This window comes from Temnothorax nylanderi, unplaced genomic scaffold (assembly GCF_030848795.1).
Source record: "Temnothorax nylanderi isolate EJ_2023f unplaced genomic scaffold, tnyl_v1.0 TNYL_tig0005_pilon, whole genome shotgun sequence".
NCBI lineage: Eukaryota > Metazoa > Arthropoda > Insecta > Hymenoptera > Formicidae > Temnothorax > Temnothorax nylanderi.
In genome coordinates, this window is record NW_027249067.1 from 2028165 (window position 1) to 2046006 (window position 17842).

The 17842-nt window shown below is 40.1% G+C and overlaps 1 protein-coding gene across 4 annotated transcripts in view; it reads right to left on the reverse strand.

Moving 5' to 3' along the window:
* LOC139776278 (glutamate receptor ionotropic, kainate 2) overlaps positions 1-17842 on the reverse strand; it is a 120805-nt gene that overhangs the window by 60726 nt on the left and 42237 nt on the right. For all 4 annotated transcript variants that reach the window (XM_071712873.1, XM_071712859.1, XM_071712865.1 and 1 more), the window contains exon 4: positions 9804-10055. In XM_071712873.1, coding sequence (XP_071568974.1) covers positions 9804-10055 — 252 coding nt within the window. The remainder of the gene's footprint in view (positions 1-9803; positions 10056-17842) is intronic.

Consider the following 17842-nt stretch of genomic DNA (forward strand, 5'->3'; position numbering starts at 1 on the left):
TTTGCGGTATAATGTCAAGTCGCGCATGGAGAAAACGGTATCGTGACAAATTATTTTTGCGTAATAGCGACACATATGATCCATTTTACGAATATTAAATAACATATATATACTTATCATAATATCTCTTCAACGTACTTAATTATTATTCTCTTTAATTTGATAACATATAATTGCAGTTTGATAAAATATTGCAACAAGAGGATAATTTTTGCGTAATAACTTAATCCGACACATGTGGTGATTTACTTTACATATATTAAATAACATATCAATACTTATCGTAATATCTCTTCAACGTACTTAATTATCATTCTCTTTAATTTGATAACAAATAATCGCAGTTTGATAAAATTCGCAAACGTTTAAAACATCCTGCACGAATATTAAAAAATAATAATTATAAATTAGAAACATTTTGCGCGGTGAGCGGTAGTTTAAAGAGGTAATTAAATTGTTGGGCGTTACAGCTTGAATTGAAAATAATAACTGGAATATTTCTCACGTTTTGCGGTGTGACTCGTTGTAGCTCGAATTATGAACACTTTGCGTGCACCAAGAACGGACTTTCATGGGAGTCGTTTGAAATGGCGGTTTCAATTAAAATAGCATTTCGAGCGTTTTACTGCTCTTCGTAATTTCGCGGGCAATAAGATAGATAGATAGAAAGAAAAAAGAGTGAGAGAGAGAGAGAGAGCGCACGGCATATTTCATTAAAATTGACATGGCCAGAAGCCATAAAGCGTGATGCATTATCGCGAATCGCGTTTCAATTAGGCGTTACAACAGGATAGTCCGTGAACATTCATCAAAGTGGAAGAACAGGACGTCGTTTACGATTCTACGATGCGAGAGAACTGCACCATTTACAGATTACTAACTAGGGAATTGGTATTATCCGACTTAACGTACTTTGTGTTTAAGGGGTACCGTGAAAGCATTACGTTTCTAAGGGGTAAGGCATGACGTGCGGAAGTGAGGGCAATGCAACGCAATTTCTCACTGCGATCCGCGTTGCGGTTTTCAACTTAATTTAAGAGCGCGATATTATCCTGGTTTTCGACAGCAAGCATTGAAAAATGTTTCTACAATGCTTTTCCACGCTTGTATATAATAAAACTCGTATAATAGGCATATTTCATAATCTACACAATTTTTTTTGTATTTGAATGATAATGGTAACAAAAATCGTTAATAAAAACAAGTAAAAATAAAGCTATCACAACCACTAGAAAATAGAGAACTGACAATAAGTATCGTCGACGTCGCACAAATCTTGAGAGAGACCGAGATAATTGTGGTCGCATCACTTGTAGGGTTCTACAAGTGCGAGACGAGAAAAAAAAGCGAGGCAAACCGAATGCAGCGGCTACTTGACGATGACAATAATTTCTCCGGAGAGTCGGAGGACTGTTCATGTCTATTCCCCAGTGGAAGACAGATTATCATATTGGCTTTTATACACATATACACTCTAATGACGACCACTTACGGATCCGTTCTCGAAATGTCGATATGCCTCGACAGTGCGAAATATTGCGCTGAGTCGGCGCGCGCGAAAGGAAGCTGTCAACGATTACTTGCCTCTTCCTTTTTCGCTCCTCGCCCTTCGAGTAGATCGCGCGGTGACAGACGATCGAAATAATTGGATCGCCGGCTGTCTCAAACATGCGCATTTCAAGAGGAACGGTCGAATGAATATTGGAGAGGTGAGCGAGCCGCGGCAGCTGAGAGATTCGATTTGGAAGTACTTTAAGAAATAGCGCTTTAGAATATAAATGCGTTTTTGGCTATGTAAAAAAGATACTTGATGACGCTTTTAATAATATTCCGAGAAAGTAGGAGGGGCAACTTTTCTTGCAGAGTCGCAATTATATTCCGACAAAGAACGGGGGAAATATAGCGATTGCTTTTGTGAAGAAGTTTCTTGCTTTTGTAAAAAAGTCGTACAATTAGTTCTTCTAAATTTACTACAGTCTTATATATAATATTCTAAAGGAGCGATATTTATCTAAAATTTCAAGATTTTTTTAGATAAAAATTTCACAATGGCAAAAAAAATCAACATACTGCAATAGAGAGAAACTAACTAAATTTTCCAATCTTTTAGTTAAACATTCAAATCTAATCGTTATTTTATTGTAATAATTACAAAGAATGTGCTAGTTTTTTGTGAGTGTATCAATGCTAAATTTAATTCGACAATTGTTTTTCCATAAAAGCAAAATCAAAGAGAGATAATTAAAAACTGGAAAAAAGCGGAAAACAAATTCATGTTTATTAATCCCCTGAGGCAATTAATATTTTCAAAATGCTAACTTTAGCGTATTATTGAGAATGCTTGAATGGTGTGAACATTGAGATATACAATATATTAAAATATAAAATGCTTTATGAAACAAGTAATTAAAAAAGAAATAAAAATGCAAAGTATCTGTTTTCGGTAATAAAAATATTCACGGTTTCAAATGCGAATGATTTCATTAAATTATTTCATTCGTAGATACTTTTTTTTGCATTCGTGACTTATTGTTCCTTTTTTTATTGCAAAATCTCTCTCACTAAATTAAAATGGGACGTAATAGCGCATTTGTTTCAAGACGTCTATAATTACATTTATCTTTGTTAATTGATTAATTAACCATCACTAACGACTAATTTTTTTTTAAAACAATGTTACACGTACGAGATGGATTAACTGCGCTAAGGATCGTGAAGAGGCTTGTTTTCGGAGGTTTGCTCGTCCAATCGGGACCGGTCAGTCGCTCGTGCGGAAAGACGACATATCGTGAAACTTTCGACGATCGCCGAGTTATATTCGGAAAGTTCGCAAAGACTTTCGCTGCGTCTGGGAACGTATTCCCATTCTTGCGTCCCTCCGTTGTCATGATTTAGCTATCGTGTAAAACATACGCGCTCGACTGGACACTTGCACAGGACCGGGTCGGTCATAAAATTCTCATTATGACAGAGAGAAATTCTTCCTCGCATTACGCAAGGATGCACCATGCGGCGAAATATCTGCGGCAGGAGTCCCAAATATGGCAGCGACCGCGTACTGTGTAACTTTTACAAATACACTGCTCACGTCCCGTTCCTTGTGTATTCTTTAAACTTCCGAATTACTACGCTTAGATTTTGTGAAAAATCTCGTCGAAGTTCGCGTATAGGAGCAAAACCATTTAGTACACGTAGCTGCGAAATTAGAGAGGAACTAGCCTGTTTGGCGAAATTTGAAAATTACGTGAGAGAAATTATTGATCTCTCAATAATATTCGAGATACGTGAGGAAAATGACTGGTAGCGATAGTCACTACGGCGAGATTATTTAGAATACGTGACTGAAATGATTGACGGCCGATTACGTTTAAGATATGCGGAGCACAGAGATTATACGTTCTCCTTAAAAACTTACAATGCGTGATAAAAATGATAAGCTACCATTATTTATCAGAGGAGATCAAAATGTCAGATTCTAGAAAACAAAACTGTGCTGTATTTATTTCAAAATGTTATATTAATCTGTAGGATGGTATCAATGATATCGTATTAGATCTTATACACAATTTTGTATAGACAAAGCTAAATTTTGTAATTTACGACTTTTATAATTATGTTTGATAGAAAAACGTTTTATATTTTCCGCTTGACCTCTTTCTACACTTTTAAAGACAAAAAATAATCAAGGAGCGCGATTTGGCATTCAATATGGATATTCGTAGAAAAACTAAGCACAAGGTGCCTGAAGCTTTCCGTCGTATAGGTCTTGTAGATCCTCAGAAAGCTGCTGGGCTGTCACTTTCAGAGGTTATAAAAATACAAGGCCACATAGCCTGGTTTTGACGGATCTCACGTAAAAAAGGATTTGACGTTTCATACTTGAACTAGCGAACTTTACGAGGCGAGCGTAGTCTAGAATAAGAAGAAAACATCTAGGGGCGGAATATCGCAGATAAAATGTCGAAAATAAGAAACATATACCTGCACGTGGCATTAAATTTTATTTTATCATAAAAATGGCGCATTAAACATGTTAGCAATACGTTTTGCAAACTAACTCCATTTCTGGAGTTAAAATTGCAAATATTTTCCGGGCGGTTTTATTTTAATATATTTTAATCTCGTAACATATCCGCGATGTTCGATAAAATTCGTGAGATGCAACAATTTTTCAATAAAAATATCGGTCGCTGTAAAGAAAAATGAAAAATACATAAGCCGAAGATTGTTCTGTTTTTTTTTTCACCATTCTGCATCGAAATATAAAAATGCAGAGTCGTGCGTTCAGCGGGACGATTCGTCCTTCCGCCAGCGACTCCATTATTCTGAAGGATTCCGTGAGGAATGCGGATGGTGAGGGACGACGAGGTGGAAGGGCGAGAGGAGTAACGTGAGAGGGAGGATGCGGAGATGGTTGTTCGATGGAGTGAGTGAGTTTTGGAAGTTCCACAATGGACTGTGATGGGCCAGGTTGAAGGTTCATTGGCGATTCTCGGGACGTAAGGACACGGAATCAGGTTGGGGAAGGAGGGAGGGGGTCGGGGCAGAGTACGAAGCGGGTTCGAAACCGTTTCGGCCACTCGACGTGCTCCTTTTTCGGGTAGAGAAAAGGCGGAAAGTACCATCACCTCACAGTAGATTTCCCGCTCTCTCTGTACTCTCTCTCTCTTTCTCTCTCGAGATGAATGAAGGCCGCGATCTTATTATACCGCGGATTGAAAAACCAAACGCCGAATTAACCGTGAAACATTAATTCACGTGGCGGTTTTCACTTCGCGTAACTTCGATGAACTCTGGATGTAATTACGACGTCGGAATCTCGCTGCTGACTTTTCGCTGAATAATGTCTGACGAGCTGGAGCACGTAACTCAGTTCATATAAAGACGGGCGCGCGCGTGGAAGAATTTTCGCTTAATATCTCGTCGTATTATTCGCGGGATATTACGTCGTATTATTTGGCACGATATTATTTCAATTCGGAAAACTCTTTCTCAACGTAAACTTAATGTCTTTATTGCTGCTTATTTATGTTGCGCAATTTAATGTGGCGCTTAAGTGATGGCTATCTGATCACTTAAATAATGTAACGCGTAAGAATGGCACGATATAACGTTAAGGATAATACTTCTCGTTGTATTTATTAGCTGAAGCTCAAGAATAGATTCACGTCAGCTCCAAGTGTCTTTGGTGCGAGCGGAGCTGGTAAGTCGTACGTCAGGTCTAAAACTAGACAGCACAGTTCGCGCAGTCACGATTTCTCTAGTTCGCTATCAACATTATGCATATCTGTATATGCTTGGGAACTTGGCGTTGATATTACACCGCGCCACGGACACAGGACTTCATTGTAAAGTCTATTCGCTATATTTGCCAGTGAGTTATGCGGGCCGCGTTTATCGTACGGAGGTAGGTTTCTAATGTGGTGACTTGATTTTGCTCGTTCTGCGTTAATGCGCGATATCTCCCTCATGCGCGAGCGGGAGCGAAACTCAATTAGATTCGCGAAGATAAATGTGCCCCGTCGGATGAACGATAATGTTCGTGTCGATAGACACACAGAGTGTCACTTGACACTTTAGACACGTGCCAAATAGAGCGATTAAATGTTAAACATTAAAATAACATTGTTATTTTCTCATTTACGTCCCGAAACAAGATGCCTGTAAGAACGGTCGGAAACTCTCTTATATATAGGTCGAAATATTACGGTATTCTCTGTACGTATTCTATTTGGAATTCCATTTTCGTTTGAAATTGCAGACGAGGCGAAGATGTTTGAACTTTTTGAGAAAGATCTGAATTGACATTCCACCGCAGTCTAAAGGCATACGAGGAATAACGATTACGAAATTCTTTAGGTACCAATAATCCATCGGTATAGAAAGAGAAGAAAGAGAAAGAGAGAGAAAGAGAGAGAGAGAGAGAAAGAGAAGAGGGAGGGATTAAAAGCTTCCGTGATACTATGAAAGAGAAAATTAAATTAAATTAAATTAAATGTGTTTCATAATTTTCTTATCTAATTATGTGTACAATTGCCGTACTTGGAATTCGTGAATGTGCTAGATTACAAGGAATGCATTCATCGCTTGATTAGATAGAATGCAACAATTCGGGAAATGCGCAGAGTGGATAGCGGTTGTTACTCCGGGGAAGTTTCCGCGTCGTCGCGAGAACTCCACGAGACGGAAAACGAGTAAAGTAATCGCGAATCGATACTAGCGGCTCTCTAAACTACTTGAAAGTTGAAAGAGATCTAATGCCACGCTGTCTGACTCCCAAGATAGCCGTAGAACTCGCGGCGCGGCACTTGTTCGCCGATTGAATGAGTCAATTTCGCAAACTGCCCAACATCCTCTGCCATTAAAGACGGCCGCGAGTAATCGAAATTAAGAGTTAAATAATTTTTCAAATTTTCGATCTGTTAATTTTCTTATATTTACATAATATCAAATATAACATACGGGCCATGTGTAACGGATAATCCGCGTGCGATTTTGCAATGACATAATGGAGACTGGTTGACTTGAGAGCTTTTCGGGTAAAGCCGTAAAGTCGACACTGATCCACTCGAATGACATGTCACCGCCGCGACGATGTTCGATCCCGTAAGGTAAGACGAAATTCCGCTGAACGAATCGCGGGATCGTAACGACAAACATGCTCGAGACGTGTACGATTTCGCCGACCCGAATCCCTTACACCTCGCGGGTACATAGCGCGCCGGAATTGAAAGTGTAGGAAACACGGAGATCCCGGAGTCCCGGTAAATCTCTCGAGGAATTCAGCGTCGACTCCGGCAAGAGCCGGGATGCGCGCGAGGGAGGGGTTGAACGAGATAGCGGGAAACTGGCAGAGGGGGTCAGGGGCGTTCTAATCGGCTTGTACGTGTACTTCCCCTCACAAATAGCTAAGCTCGTTGTGGAAGGCGGTTAAGTTTGGGAGATGTTTTCATCAAAGGTGGTTAAATTCCGCGAAAATCCCATAGAGAGACGTTGAAATAAAATTATCGAAACGGCGCGGCGGCAAAGTTGGATAGAAAAACTTAAGATGTTACCGCCCCATTGGTGAGAGCCGTTAATTTATCTATCGATAGTAACGTTCCATTTCACTTTGCCACGCGCATAACATGTTTCATTCAACTGCGTATAACAGTCGCTTTTGATCGTTCTGTAATTGAATGCCGTTACGGGAATTCGAGCTATGCGTAATGCATCCAATTGATTTTGTTATCGGTTTCACATGTCTATTTACGTTATTCAATACGGGTGGATCATATTATAGCGCACTAATTTTCCTCTAAAGGCTTAATAATTGTGTTGTATGTTATTGAATTTATCGCGGATAAATTGATACATTTCTCTCTCTCTCTCTCTCTCTCTCTCTCTCTCTCTCTCTCTCTCTCTCTCTCTCTCTCTCTCTCTCTCTCTCTCTCTCTCTCTCTCTCTCTCTCTCTCTTCATTTTATACCAATATCATTTCGTGATTCACTATAGCTCCTATTGATTTGCACAGTCACGCAATACAATTCAAATCCAATTAATAGAGTACGACCTTCGGAGTTGTACTTTATTTAATTTCTATTAATTATTATGGTCAATTTTCAATGCTTACAAATTATTTTATCAGTTATTTCAGTGTTATTATATATTATTAAATGTTATAAAGAATCTTTATGTTAATAATAACAATAATTTCTTATTGATCACTATTTCTGTTCGCGTTTCTTCTTCTTTGACGACCGGATGTCGTCTTAATAATCGCAGCAATTTGTTACGCGGTGAATTAGAAGCAACTTACGATTTACAAAAAACTGCCTACGGAAACGGAACGTAAAATATCTTCTACGACACGACAAATGTCTGCAGACGGTGGATTTTGGCGACGGTTTTGCAGAAGATCACGTATCACAGTAGTGAACCGCGGTGACGACTCACGTGCCGCGATAATCAGTCACGGAAATATTCCGGCGTCGCGAAACGTACGTTTATGGCGTGCGATTCTTCTCGCGCTGCTGGTGCTGTTCCTAATTCAACGTAATCGTCCTCAACCAGAGAATTGCTTTCCTCTCACCACTCATCACTCGCTCGTTATTTCCGGTAAATTACGTGAGATGCAATTCGAGCGCACAATTGTCCCGCTTTAAATATTTAATGCGTCTTATTTGCTAGCATATTCTTGTTGCGAATAGAAATATAGGAACATATAAAAATATCGATCTCGCAAATGTATTTACGTCTAAAGATTTAAAAAAAATGCAGAAAGAAAAGAGAACGAGGTGTATACATATGAGTGTCAAGCATTACTTGTCTTAGTTTCAAGAGATTATATTAATTATACAATTGATTTTAAGACGTCAAAAATAATGGTATTTAATGCTCTTCGAAGATTCTCTTGTTCAATATTCGTGGTAGCATCTCAAATCAAAGAGATATTTTAAAATAAAATCTCTCTAAATATCACGCTCGGCTCTTATTGCCTGAATTAACTTAAATTTTTAAAATAAATTTATAAGCCCTAGAGAGTAAAGTTGTACCTAAGAGTATCTTAATCTGCCGTACGGCGTACGTCTTTAGGGATAAATGCCTCATTCAAACTGGACGTGCTTTCAACGTCTTCGAACTATTTAAATTTAAATGGATCCATTATGCGAATTAATTAATTAAAACTGTGGGAACTGGCTTGCCGTGAAGTGAGAGGTTCGTTCTTTTCCGGAGAAAGACGGATTCAACGTCGGCCTCAATCCGACTTCATCCCCGTCTGGATCTACCGAATCATCCATCGCTACTAACTTCTTACTCCTTTCTCAAACAAGGTAAAACATAATTCTATGCGAAAGCACACTAGAGAAATATCGCTTTGACATGTCCGTGCATACGCGGATTCTTGTTGAAAGATGGCCATACATGCTCAGTTCGGATTTCAAAGAACTTTGAAATCGGCTTTGTGCCAAGAAAAATTTCAAACTGAACTTGAACGTTTGATCGTTCAACGCGTAATGCCCGTCTGCAATACTTTCAATGCAAAGAATAGCGCGGAGGCTGTGCAAAAACTCTCTGCACCGTTTAAACAGGGAATATCTTCTATTTAATTTATCTCTGACTTTTACAGAATAAACGCAACGATCAGCGATCGAAACGTTCAAAGAGGTTTGAAAGAGATAACAATATAATTTCCATTTAATCAGCTAAGTAGTCGCGGATTTGTTCGTGTCAGACAACGAAGTTATGAATATGTATTTTCTCCGTATTTATTTGTGATAAAAAAAATGTGTTCTTGGCAAATTCGTTATTTCTCTCCCATCCTCGCGTCAAAGAAATGAGAATCCTATGCCATTTTCATTTATTTATGCGCCGAAAACGCACAGCGCCATTAGCGCGATCCTACGTTACAATAGCGCACGTTAACTGTCCCGAGGAGTTTTAGCGGGCGTTAAACGATAATAGTAACACGTTAAACATTTTGACAAATGTTCTGCGTGCCAATAAGCGTTGAAAAATTCGACTGAACCCGTCTTGCCTTCAATTTTTCCCACGCAACGTTCTGTATTTGTGTTGTAAGGGTATAGTTACGATATTAAGTCATGACTATTGAGTTAACACAGTCACTATTTTTAACGAAGAGTAACAAAATAGTAAGAATAAATTTAAAGGAGCACAAAATTAAACGCTAAGATTCCGTTTTACTTGAGTGTGTTAAAGCGGATGTGTCAGTTTAATAAACCTGTTATCGTTATAAGTGCATGAATCAATATTAATATTATCATTACTGGAAAATAGTAACACGTTAAATTTATCATCGCTCACCACGATCGTCTTCGTAGATGATCACCACCTTGGTCCAATTGAGGAACTCCATGATGTCCTGATAAGCGGCGTTGAGCAGACTTTGTGCGGGATAGAGATTAATGCTGAACTCTTTCGCTTCCGTCTCCAGGTCCAGCCTGGCCTCGAGATGTGGAATATCGAGGGCGTCGCAAATACTGTGAATGTGCTGTCCCAGGATCGGGTCCGAGGGTCCGAAAACTGCTTGAACGCCGTGCTTGACCTGCTGGCACGCTGCAACAAAAAGAGTGTTTTTACGTTTTTTACGAATAGCTTTTCCGGCAAATTTGTTTGCGCAACCAAAATAATGGCGACTTGGCAGCGGATTTGATTCAAGTGTACCTTGGCAGTCTTGGCACTAACTCGGCGTCCGTATATATTAAGGAGCAATAAATTTAACCCGATATTCTCGCAACAGATTCTCGGAGCGCAGATTTTAATTGTCCGGAGAAAAATCGCGAAAGTAATGTTGCTATATCGCTCGCTATTAGTTTAATCAAGCGTTTTTCTTCTTTCCTTATGCAATTAACGTTTCGCCGTCCAACCTCCCCGTTCTCGCGGCGAGAGAGAAGAAAGCGATTAACTTCCGGAATTACGAGTTTTCCCGGTACCGTTAATGCCGACATAATGATGCCGTGTCACGGTCGATAATCCACGCCCGCCGGCACGGCCAAGAAAACTGCCGTAAACTGAGGGTAACGCCGCATTAACGCTACACTACATGTAGTACACGATCGTACCATTCGCCCTCTCTCGCGCGCCACTTCGTGGTTATTGTACGAGCATAAGGGTCGGTTGTTGTACGTGCAGAATGACCGAACCCGGAGCACACTCGCCGAGTTATCTCGTGTAAGTTCCAAGTGTTGCCGCGCGCGTCCGGCCAACGTTAGACAATCGACCGACCCCCGGAGTTAGCCGAGCATCGCCTCTGCCAGTCCGCAGGAACAAACCCCGCCTGTCCGCCGTCTCTGTCTTTATGTCGCCAAGTTAATTTACGTTGTCGCGCGCGGACGGAAATCGATTTTCGGAGCGTGCCGTACCTATACTTCGAAGTTGCCGCGCGTCTAACAACAAGACAGCGTTAGTTAGATCAAGAGTGCCACGAATAGCGAATTTCGGTAAATGCGAGCGATATCGCACTTCCGGATTGCTCGCAAGCTTCCTGGGAGTTTACGGCAGGCGAAATGCAGCGTGACGATTGCTACGTGAGAAGCTGCAAGGAATTGCGAGACAGACAGTGTGGATATATGCGCAATCAGCATAAACGCATAAATGCTCAGCGGTGACGCGTGACAAATACAAGTATCTTCTTGTATACACTGCAAATCCAAATGTGTTACTTTTATACACGCATAAATGGCTGAAAATGACAAATTTGACTAAAGCTCTTTTTACATATTTCTTCATTTAACACGTATAATCCGTATAAAATTAAAAGTTACATTTAGTCGTGTTAAATGATGTGATTTAAAATGGCAAGAATTGTGTAAGCAGAGCTTTAGCTAAAATAACACACTTGGATTTGCAGTGTGTCGCTGGTATAAAAGCGGCGAAATTATAATGTGAAGCATTAAAAAAAATTTCATGTGTTTGGATTATGGATTATAATGCAGTGGGAAATTTAGATCTATGGAAGTCGTTAGCAATATAGGTACGGCAAAGCCCCTTCCAGGCTTAAAAAATGCTGGGTCTTTTCATGATGGATGATTAAGCCGTCCCGTCCAGTTATCTCCGATTATCACAAGGGAACAGCGGAAAAGATCAACGGGAAACTGGAAACCGGCGAGTAATGGCTTCTTGTGCAGTGAGATAATGGGTTTTCGAGGTTCCATTATCATTCCACGCTACGACGATGATATCGCCGTCATTATACGCGGATTACAACAATCTGGGTGGTTCCTTTCTTTATAGCGTACCGTTTCTAATGGCACGACCGGTACAAAGCTGCGGAGAAAATGCCAAACGCGATTGAACTAATAAAATTTTGTGCAAATGGTAATATTCGTATCCCTTCGACGTCAAATTAATCAGAATGTGAAGCTGACTACCACTCGGCCGGAGAAATCCGTGTGTGTTTCACGAAAAATATCTGTAAAATAATTTTTTTCTCATTGCTCCCATGTGAAATCTTAATAAATCGTTAGATCACCTGGAAAAATTCAGAGACGAACATAATCACGAGGTTTCTAAAAATTGCAAAATTATTTAATTTACTGCGTATTCAACATATTGATTTAACATTTCTTTACGGCACTTCTGTCTACGATTTGAATGCGTCTTATTGCATTGCTTCAATCTGCTTGGCATTAAATTTGCACAGATTATTAAGCCATGAGCAAGCACGCGGAGGTAAATGGCTGAGACCAAAATAAACTTTCAGCCGATTCGGGCTGGCGCTCAAAGCGCAAAGCGTGGAAAAATCAAGTTGGTTGTAAACGAGTCTCTCGAAAGTAAACGAGGTTTAATTCGTTGCTTAATGGGGTGATCGTTAGCCCCCGGCAAACGTGCTCGTACACACACACACACACTCTCTCTCCCCCCTTTTTCCTTCTCTCTCACCCACTATATACATATATATATATATATATATATTCTCTTTTTTCATTAAAGTGCGCTTATATAATAAATGAAATTTTATCGTTCCTTCTCTTGTTTTTCTTCCTTTAATCGTGCGTATTCAGTATGTTATTTTTAAAAAATTTTCATTTCCGTTTTCAATCCAATCGTGTTTTGTCCTATGATAAGAGAACGGTTAAACCGAGCGGGCAGTTGAACCGAGAAGAAATAAAATACACGCTACAAGCGAGTAATAAAAGTACGCGAAGAGATTGTAGCGATAAAAGTGGAATATAAGAACCGAAAAGATCTCTTGATCGTTAGCGCAGAACAAATGCGTTTGCTCTCTGTAGGAAGTGTTCCAGTGGATATTCTTTTAACCACAAATTTCTCTTTGACTAGTTATATATATGTATTCAGATCAATATCCTTAGTGAAAACGTCTTTTTGTACCTAATATCACGCTCATCTTTCTAAAAACGGAACTATTCTACGAAATCTTTTACAAATTAAATTTTGCCTGTACTCGATTAATTACCATAAGGAATATATTCTGGAGCGTATTAGTTTTTAATATCTGTACAGTCGATTTTTTCTGAATTTAGGAGCAGTGTCTCGCTAAGAAGAAAGAAAGAAAGAATGTCGAATAAAGCGGCATGATGGAAATAAAGATCAGATGGGATAGAAAGCGGAAAGTATAAAGAGACGTTAGTGGAGAGTTGAATAGCAAGGAAATAAAATGCACATCGAAAAATGGAAGCAGACAACTACTGCAGACAGAAAGGATGTAATGGTGTATATATAATGCTAGAATATCAAAACCAAAGAGACGAGTAAAAAATAACTCGATCAATCAATAATCTTTCCACGTCTTTTTGTTACACTTTGCTTCCTCTTATAACGTTGACGTTTATATTATGTTTTGTAAAAAATGTTAATGCAATTCGTATATCAGTTTGTGAATAAGAATATAACTGTTCAGTTTTAATATCTATATATATATATCGATATCCACTGATCCGTATTTTTCCTGCATATGTGATTGCTGTAACTGACGGGAAAAGCTTTTTTACAATATCCATATACTTTTTATCAAAAAAACAATAATTTTAAAAGCATTGCCGATATTATATAATACCATCCTTCATTGTATAGAAAATCAATATATCACAATTCGTATGAAGAGCTTGAATTTCTGCGATTTTGTTATCCGGAATGTTATTCCTAGAATTGAATTCACGAAAAATTCTTACTCTTCTATGTAAATTAATCGCCTAATTGTGTTCCTTTTTTGAGTCGTTATTAAATAGAAAAATTGTACATTCGTGCAAGAAATAATGGCTAAAAGATTGCAGGACGGGCGACGTACATTACATCATATGTAATCTACTGCGGAATGACCATCCTTTCGATACATGTATAGTCATCTGAACGGAAATATCGAACTTGTTGCGGCGAATATATCTCGCGCGACACTCGACGTTCCAACCGTCAGAAAAAAATTTGTTTCCCTGCAGCACATGTAGAGTTTCTTGCATCGTTTATACAGCGCGCACACGTACGCCCACACGAATATTTCTCGCGCGATGCACCGCGCGATCGGTGGACACAATCGGCAAAACGATACATATAAGTCTGACGTTTTATTGCCTTCGTATTCGCTTCCTACCAAGAGGCACTCGAAGGATATAAACCGGGATAAGAAAAAGCGGCGATATTTTCGACATTATTTGCTAGCTCGCGCCAAAACGGAACAATAATCACAGTTTTCGGCCGTTTCGCGACGTCCGAGTGTTTACCATTTCTGTGATTACTTTCGATACGAAATGACAGACAATGGTGCCATTCACATACTATTTTAGAGAACAAAAAGTATTTATTTTTGTTAAAATATACAAAAATACCTCTCCCAAACAACGAGCATATTTTGCAGGAATTGAGTTATGAATACGTTTACCGTTGAGTCATAAAGTCCAAATGAAAAAAAAAGCACTCTCGATTTGGCCTATTGTAAAATGTGGTTCTCTTTACTACTTTCGGAATAGTTGGGAACAAAATTGTAGGGATTTTTTCGAAAACAAAACAAATGTACACTTTTAATGAACAATTGTTAATACAGAGGTTGCGAGAGATTGCACAATTATGCATAAACATTTTTCGTAAAGTTAAATCTCTGTGAAAAAAATTTTAAATATTTATCTAGTAAACATTTTAAACATTCTTGTTTTTTTCTTGAGTAAAATCCCTTTAGTTAAACCATTTGATGTTTTGCATCGGAATGCGTACAAAATATCGTCATGTAACGCAGAATGTAATATATAATATATTGACTATTTTGCATTGATTGATTGCGTTTCTGCTCTAAAGCGAAATGAATGTAATTTATTCGGATCGCGATGAATCTCGTCCAGAGCTTCGGAGTTTTATTCGACACTGAGTTCCCACGGCAATGCAGTCCACGGCTTTTGTCGCTGATGAGGAAAAAAAATTGTCTAACAGCAACCTCGGGAATAAACGCAATTTCGCTTTCGCCGGGATTTACATCGCGGAAAAGTTATCCTCTCTGAGAAAAATACGTCTAATAGCGGCGCAGCTCCGGTGATATCGTTCCGCGTATATTGCTTGTTATTGCACGTGAACGAGCGACGGTCATGTTCGATTTAATTTGTATAAACGCTTTGCAAGAGAAAATTATTTTTCAGTACCTTTAATTTTTCCGCATTATGTCGTAATGAACGTAGGATATATTAATTTATGCAGTTACATATAACGATATTAATACTGCATATTTAAAATTGCATTAAAGTTATTATTAAAATTAAAATTATATTAACGTTATTACTAACGTTGTTAAAATAGCAGAATTTGGTTATAATATTATGTGCATTCACATGATTTCTATCACATTATCTACAGAGCATTAAGGCGATGAGCATCTTGGGCTGTCGAAGATGTCTTGACTCAACGTCTCTCCTTCTTCATTCATTCCATCAAAGTAGTTGTTGATTGCTGTTCGTAATCGAATCACTTTATTTCTCCGCGGTTCCTCTTGAGCGTTAGTTGCGTTTCTGAGTTTCGCGCTGTAACTCGGTTACATAGCCACTTCATTACTGGAGAATCTAACTTGATGCTGCCCTACCAGCAGTCAATCGTATAGCCTCGTGTCAATTGATTCGAAGACTATGCATAGTCAAGTAACTCGAATCCACTTGTCCACTTGCTTCACGCTAGTAATTACATTATCCCACGGACTTTAAAGCACCAATTAAATGGCGCGGATCCTCGAGCAAACTCCATGAATCTTCGATGACTCAAACGTATCTCAGTTTCGGCAAAAGGAGGAAGATTCAATTTTGTCAAACACCAATTAGGTTTAGGCCAATAAATAATAATATCCAGGCTTTATCTGGTTTTATCCAATTGGAATAATGCCTGTGGTACGTTTATTAATCCTTTAACTTCCCAAGATATTCGCGACGATGTCCGTTTTATCATCTCCGCGCGAATTTATGGGAGTCGTTCGAACTTACAGCTCGATAAGTTCGAGATGTTTTATCTGCGGGATCTCTGTAGCGTGTAGAGCGGTATATTGGTTTCAAGAGCGAATTCCAAGTTACATTTGTAACAGCCAGACGGATTCATCGTAGTACGAAGAGCAACGTCGGCGGCTCTTATTTCAAGGACGCAGTCTCTGGTCTCGAGTACTAAATTGGAAAGCGAGATCGATCGCAGCGTAAGGGGGGCCGAGAGAAAGAGAGAGGATAACGCGTATTTTCGCGAAAGCGGAGCAGAAACGGGGAGGGTTTGGGTCGCAGACCAGGGGGCGACCGGAAACGCGGCGAAAATAAGAGAAGGCGAAAGCGAATGGTGGAGGCGAGCCAGCCAGCCGCCGGCCAGCCAGCCAATCGTATCTGAATTTGTTTACGACGACAGCGCGCTGTCGAAAAAGTTTCTGTGGCTGACGTCAACGTCGTGCACGAGAAATACGAAAGTTAGTCCCTTTTAACGGAGGTTCTCTGCCGTAGTCAGCGTTGGCGTTAAAACGTGAAGGACCGGGGTCAAAACGCCTCTCTCACTCGCCTGCCGACTTTGCGAGGATTAATCGTATTTCGAGAGGCGACCGTATATAGATGGTTCGACTCTCCTCTTCAACGATCAGATCATCCGCGGCGTAGGTTCTCGAAGGTCAAGTCCATTACGAATAAGTCGTAATATACGCGACGGTGGTTTCGGTCTCGGCAAATGAAATTCGCCGAAGATCCATTGGGATCAAGGTTAACGTCCGTCCAGGCGCACAATAGGCAGGATTCATACTCGGAGTTCGTGCATCTTTCCGTACAATAATTCGGAAGGAGAGCCGCGGCGTACAATGGGGCGCCCAGTGAGGATCATCGCTGCCTATTCCGAGTTCCTCCTTTTCCTCCAATACGCTCGAGAAGATTCAGTCCGCGCGATGCTCAATCTACTTGCTGTCGTCGACCAAAAATCGACCGTCGGGAGCTCTGATACATTATGATCTTGGCCGCCGGCCACGAGAGTTATCCTCTCCCTCTCGTGCGCCGTGCCAATAGCGTCCGCTGATGAATCTAACCGCACTGACTAACGGCGACTCCGCTATCTGGAATTGCGCGGAGAAAGATTTGGTATTCTTCTTAATTTCGCGAACGAGATAAGGCGGGTGCGTTTAAATCAATGGCGCGAGAACGTTGGAGATAAAGCTCGTCGTCGCGGTGATGACGCGGTGCCGACGTGAGTGTAAAAAAGGAGCGCGATTACGTCTCTTCTTACATCCCTCGGCCACTTTACGAGCGCCGCCGGCTACCATTTAAATTACTACGCCGCCGTGTAATCAGGTTGATTAGCGTCTTATGCGAAGTAATTATGTAATTTTATGAGCATGCGCGCGGACCTGACGTTAATGAGCGAATCGTTAAGCGGATTAGCAATATAAATCAGTAATAAAACCGTAACATTTTGCACGTTGAAACGTCAGAATTATTAATGGAAGAGTACGCGCGACGTACGATCTAATTTAACTTTACGGTCTCCCACTTAAGAGACGATACGTTAAAATTAACGATCGCTCGGAGAATAGTCCTCCGCTAACTTATTTTTTGCCGTTGAAATCACGACGGACTATTTTAGAAATATTAAAACAACTGCTACGATCCCAATGAGAAATTGTGAGAAGGGTAGAACTGAGTTATTACGAGGGCGGGGGGGAGAGGGGAGGGGGCGACGTGAAAATGTGAACAGCCGGACTTAGACTCATAATTATTCCGCGCTCGTAAAAAGGTCTTGCCGGGTCATTGCCAAGGCATTCTCTCGAGACGCAGTAGATTTAAGCTGTAAAGGAAAGTGTCTCCAATTCGTTGCCAAGAGGGAACCAGGCGTGATATATCGATATATCGATGCAGTCGCTTAGCACCGATAATACGTATGTCACCTAGGTTTATCTATTCCCT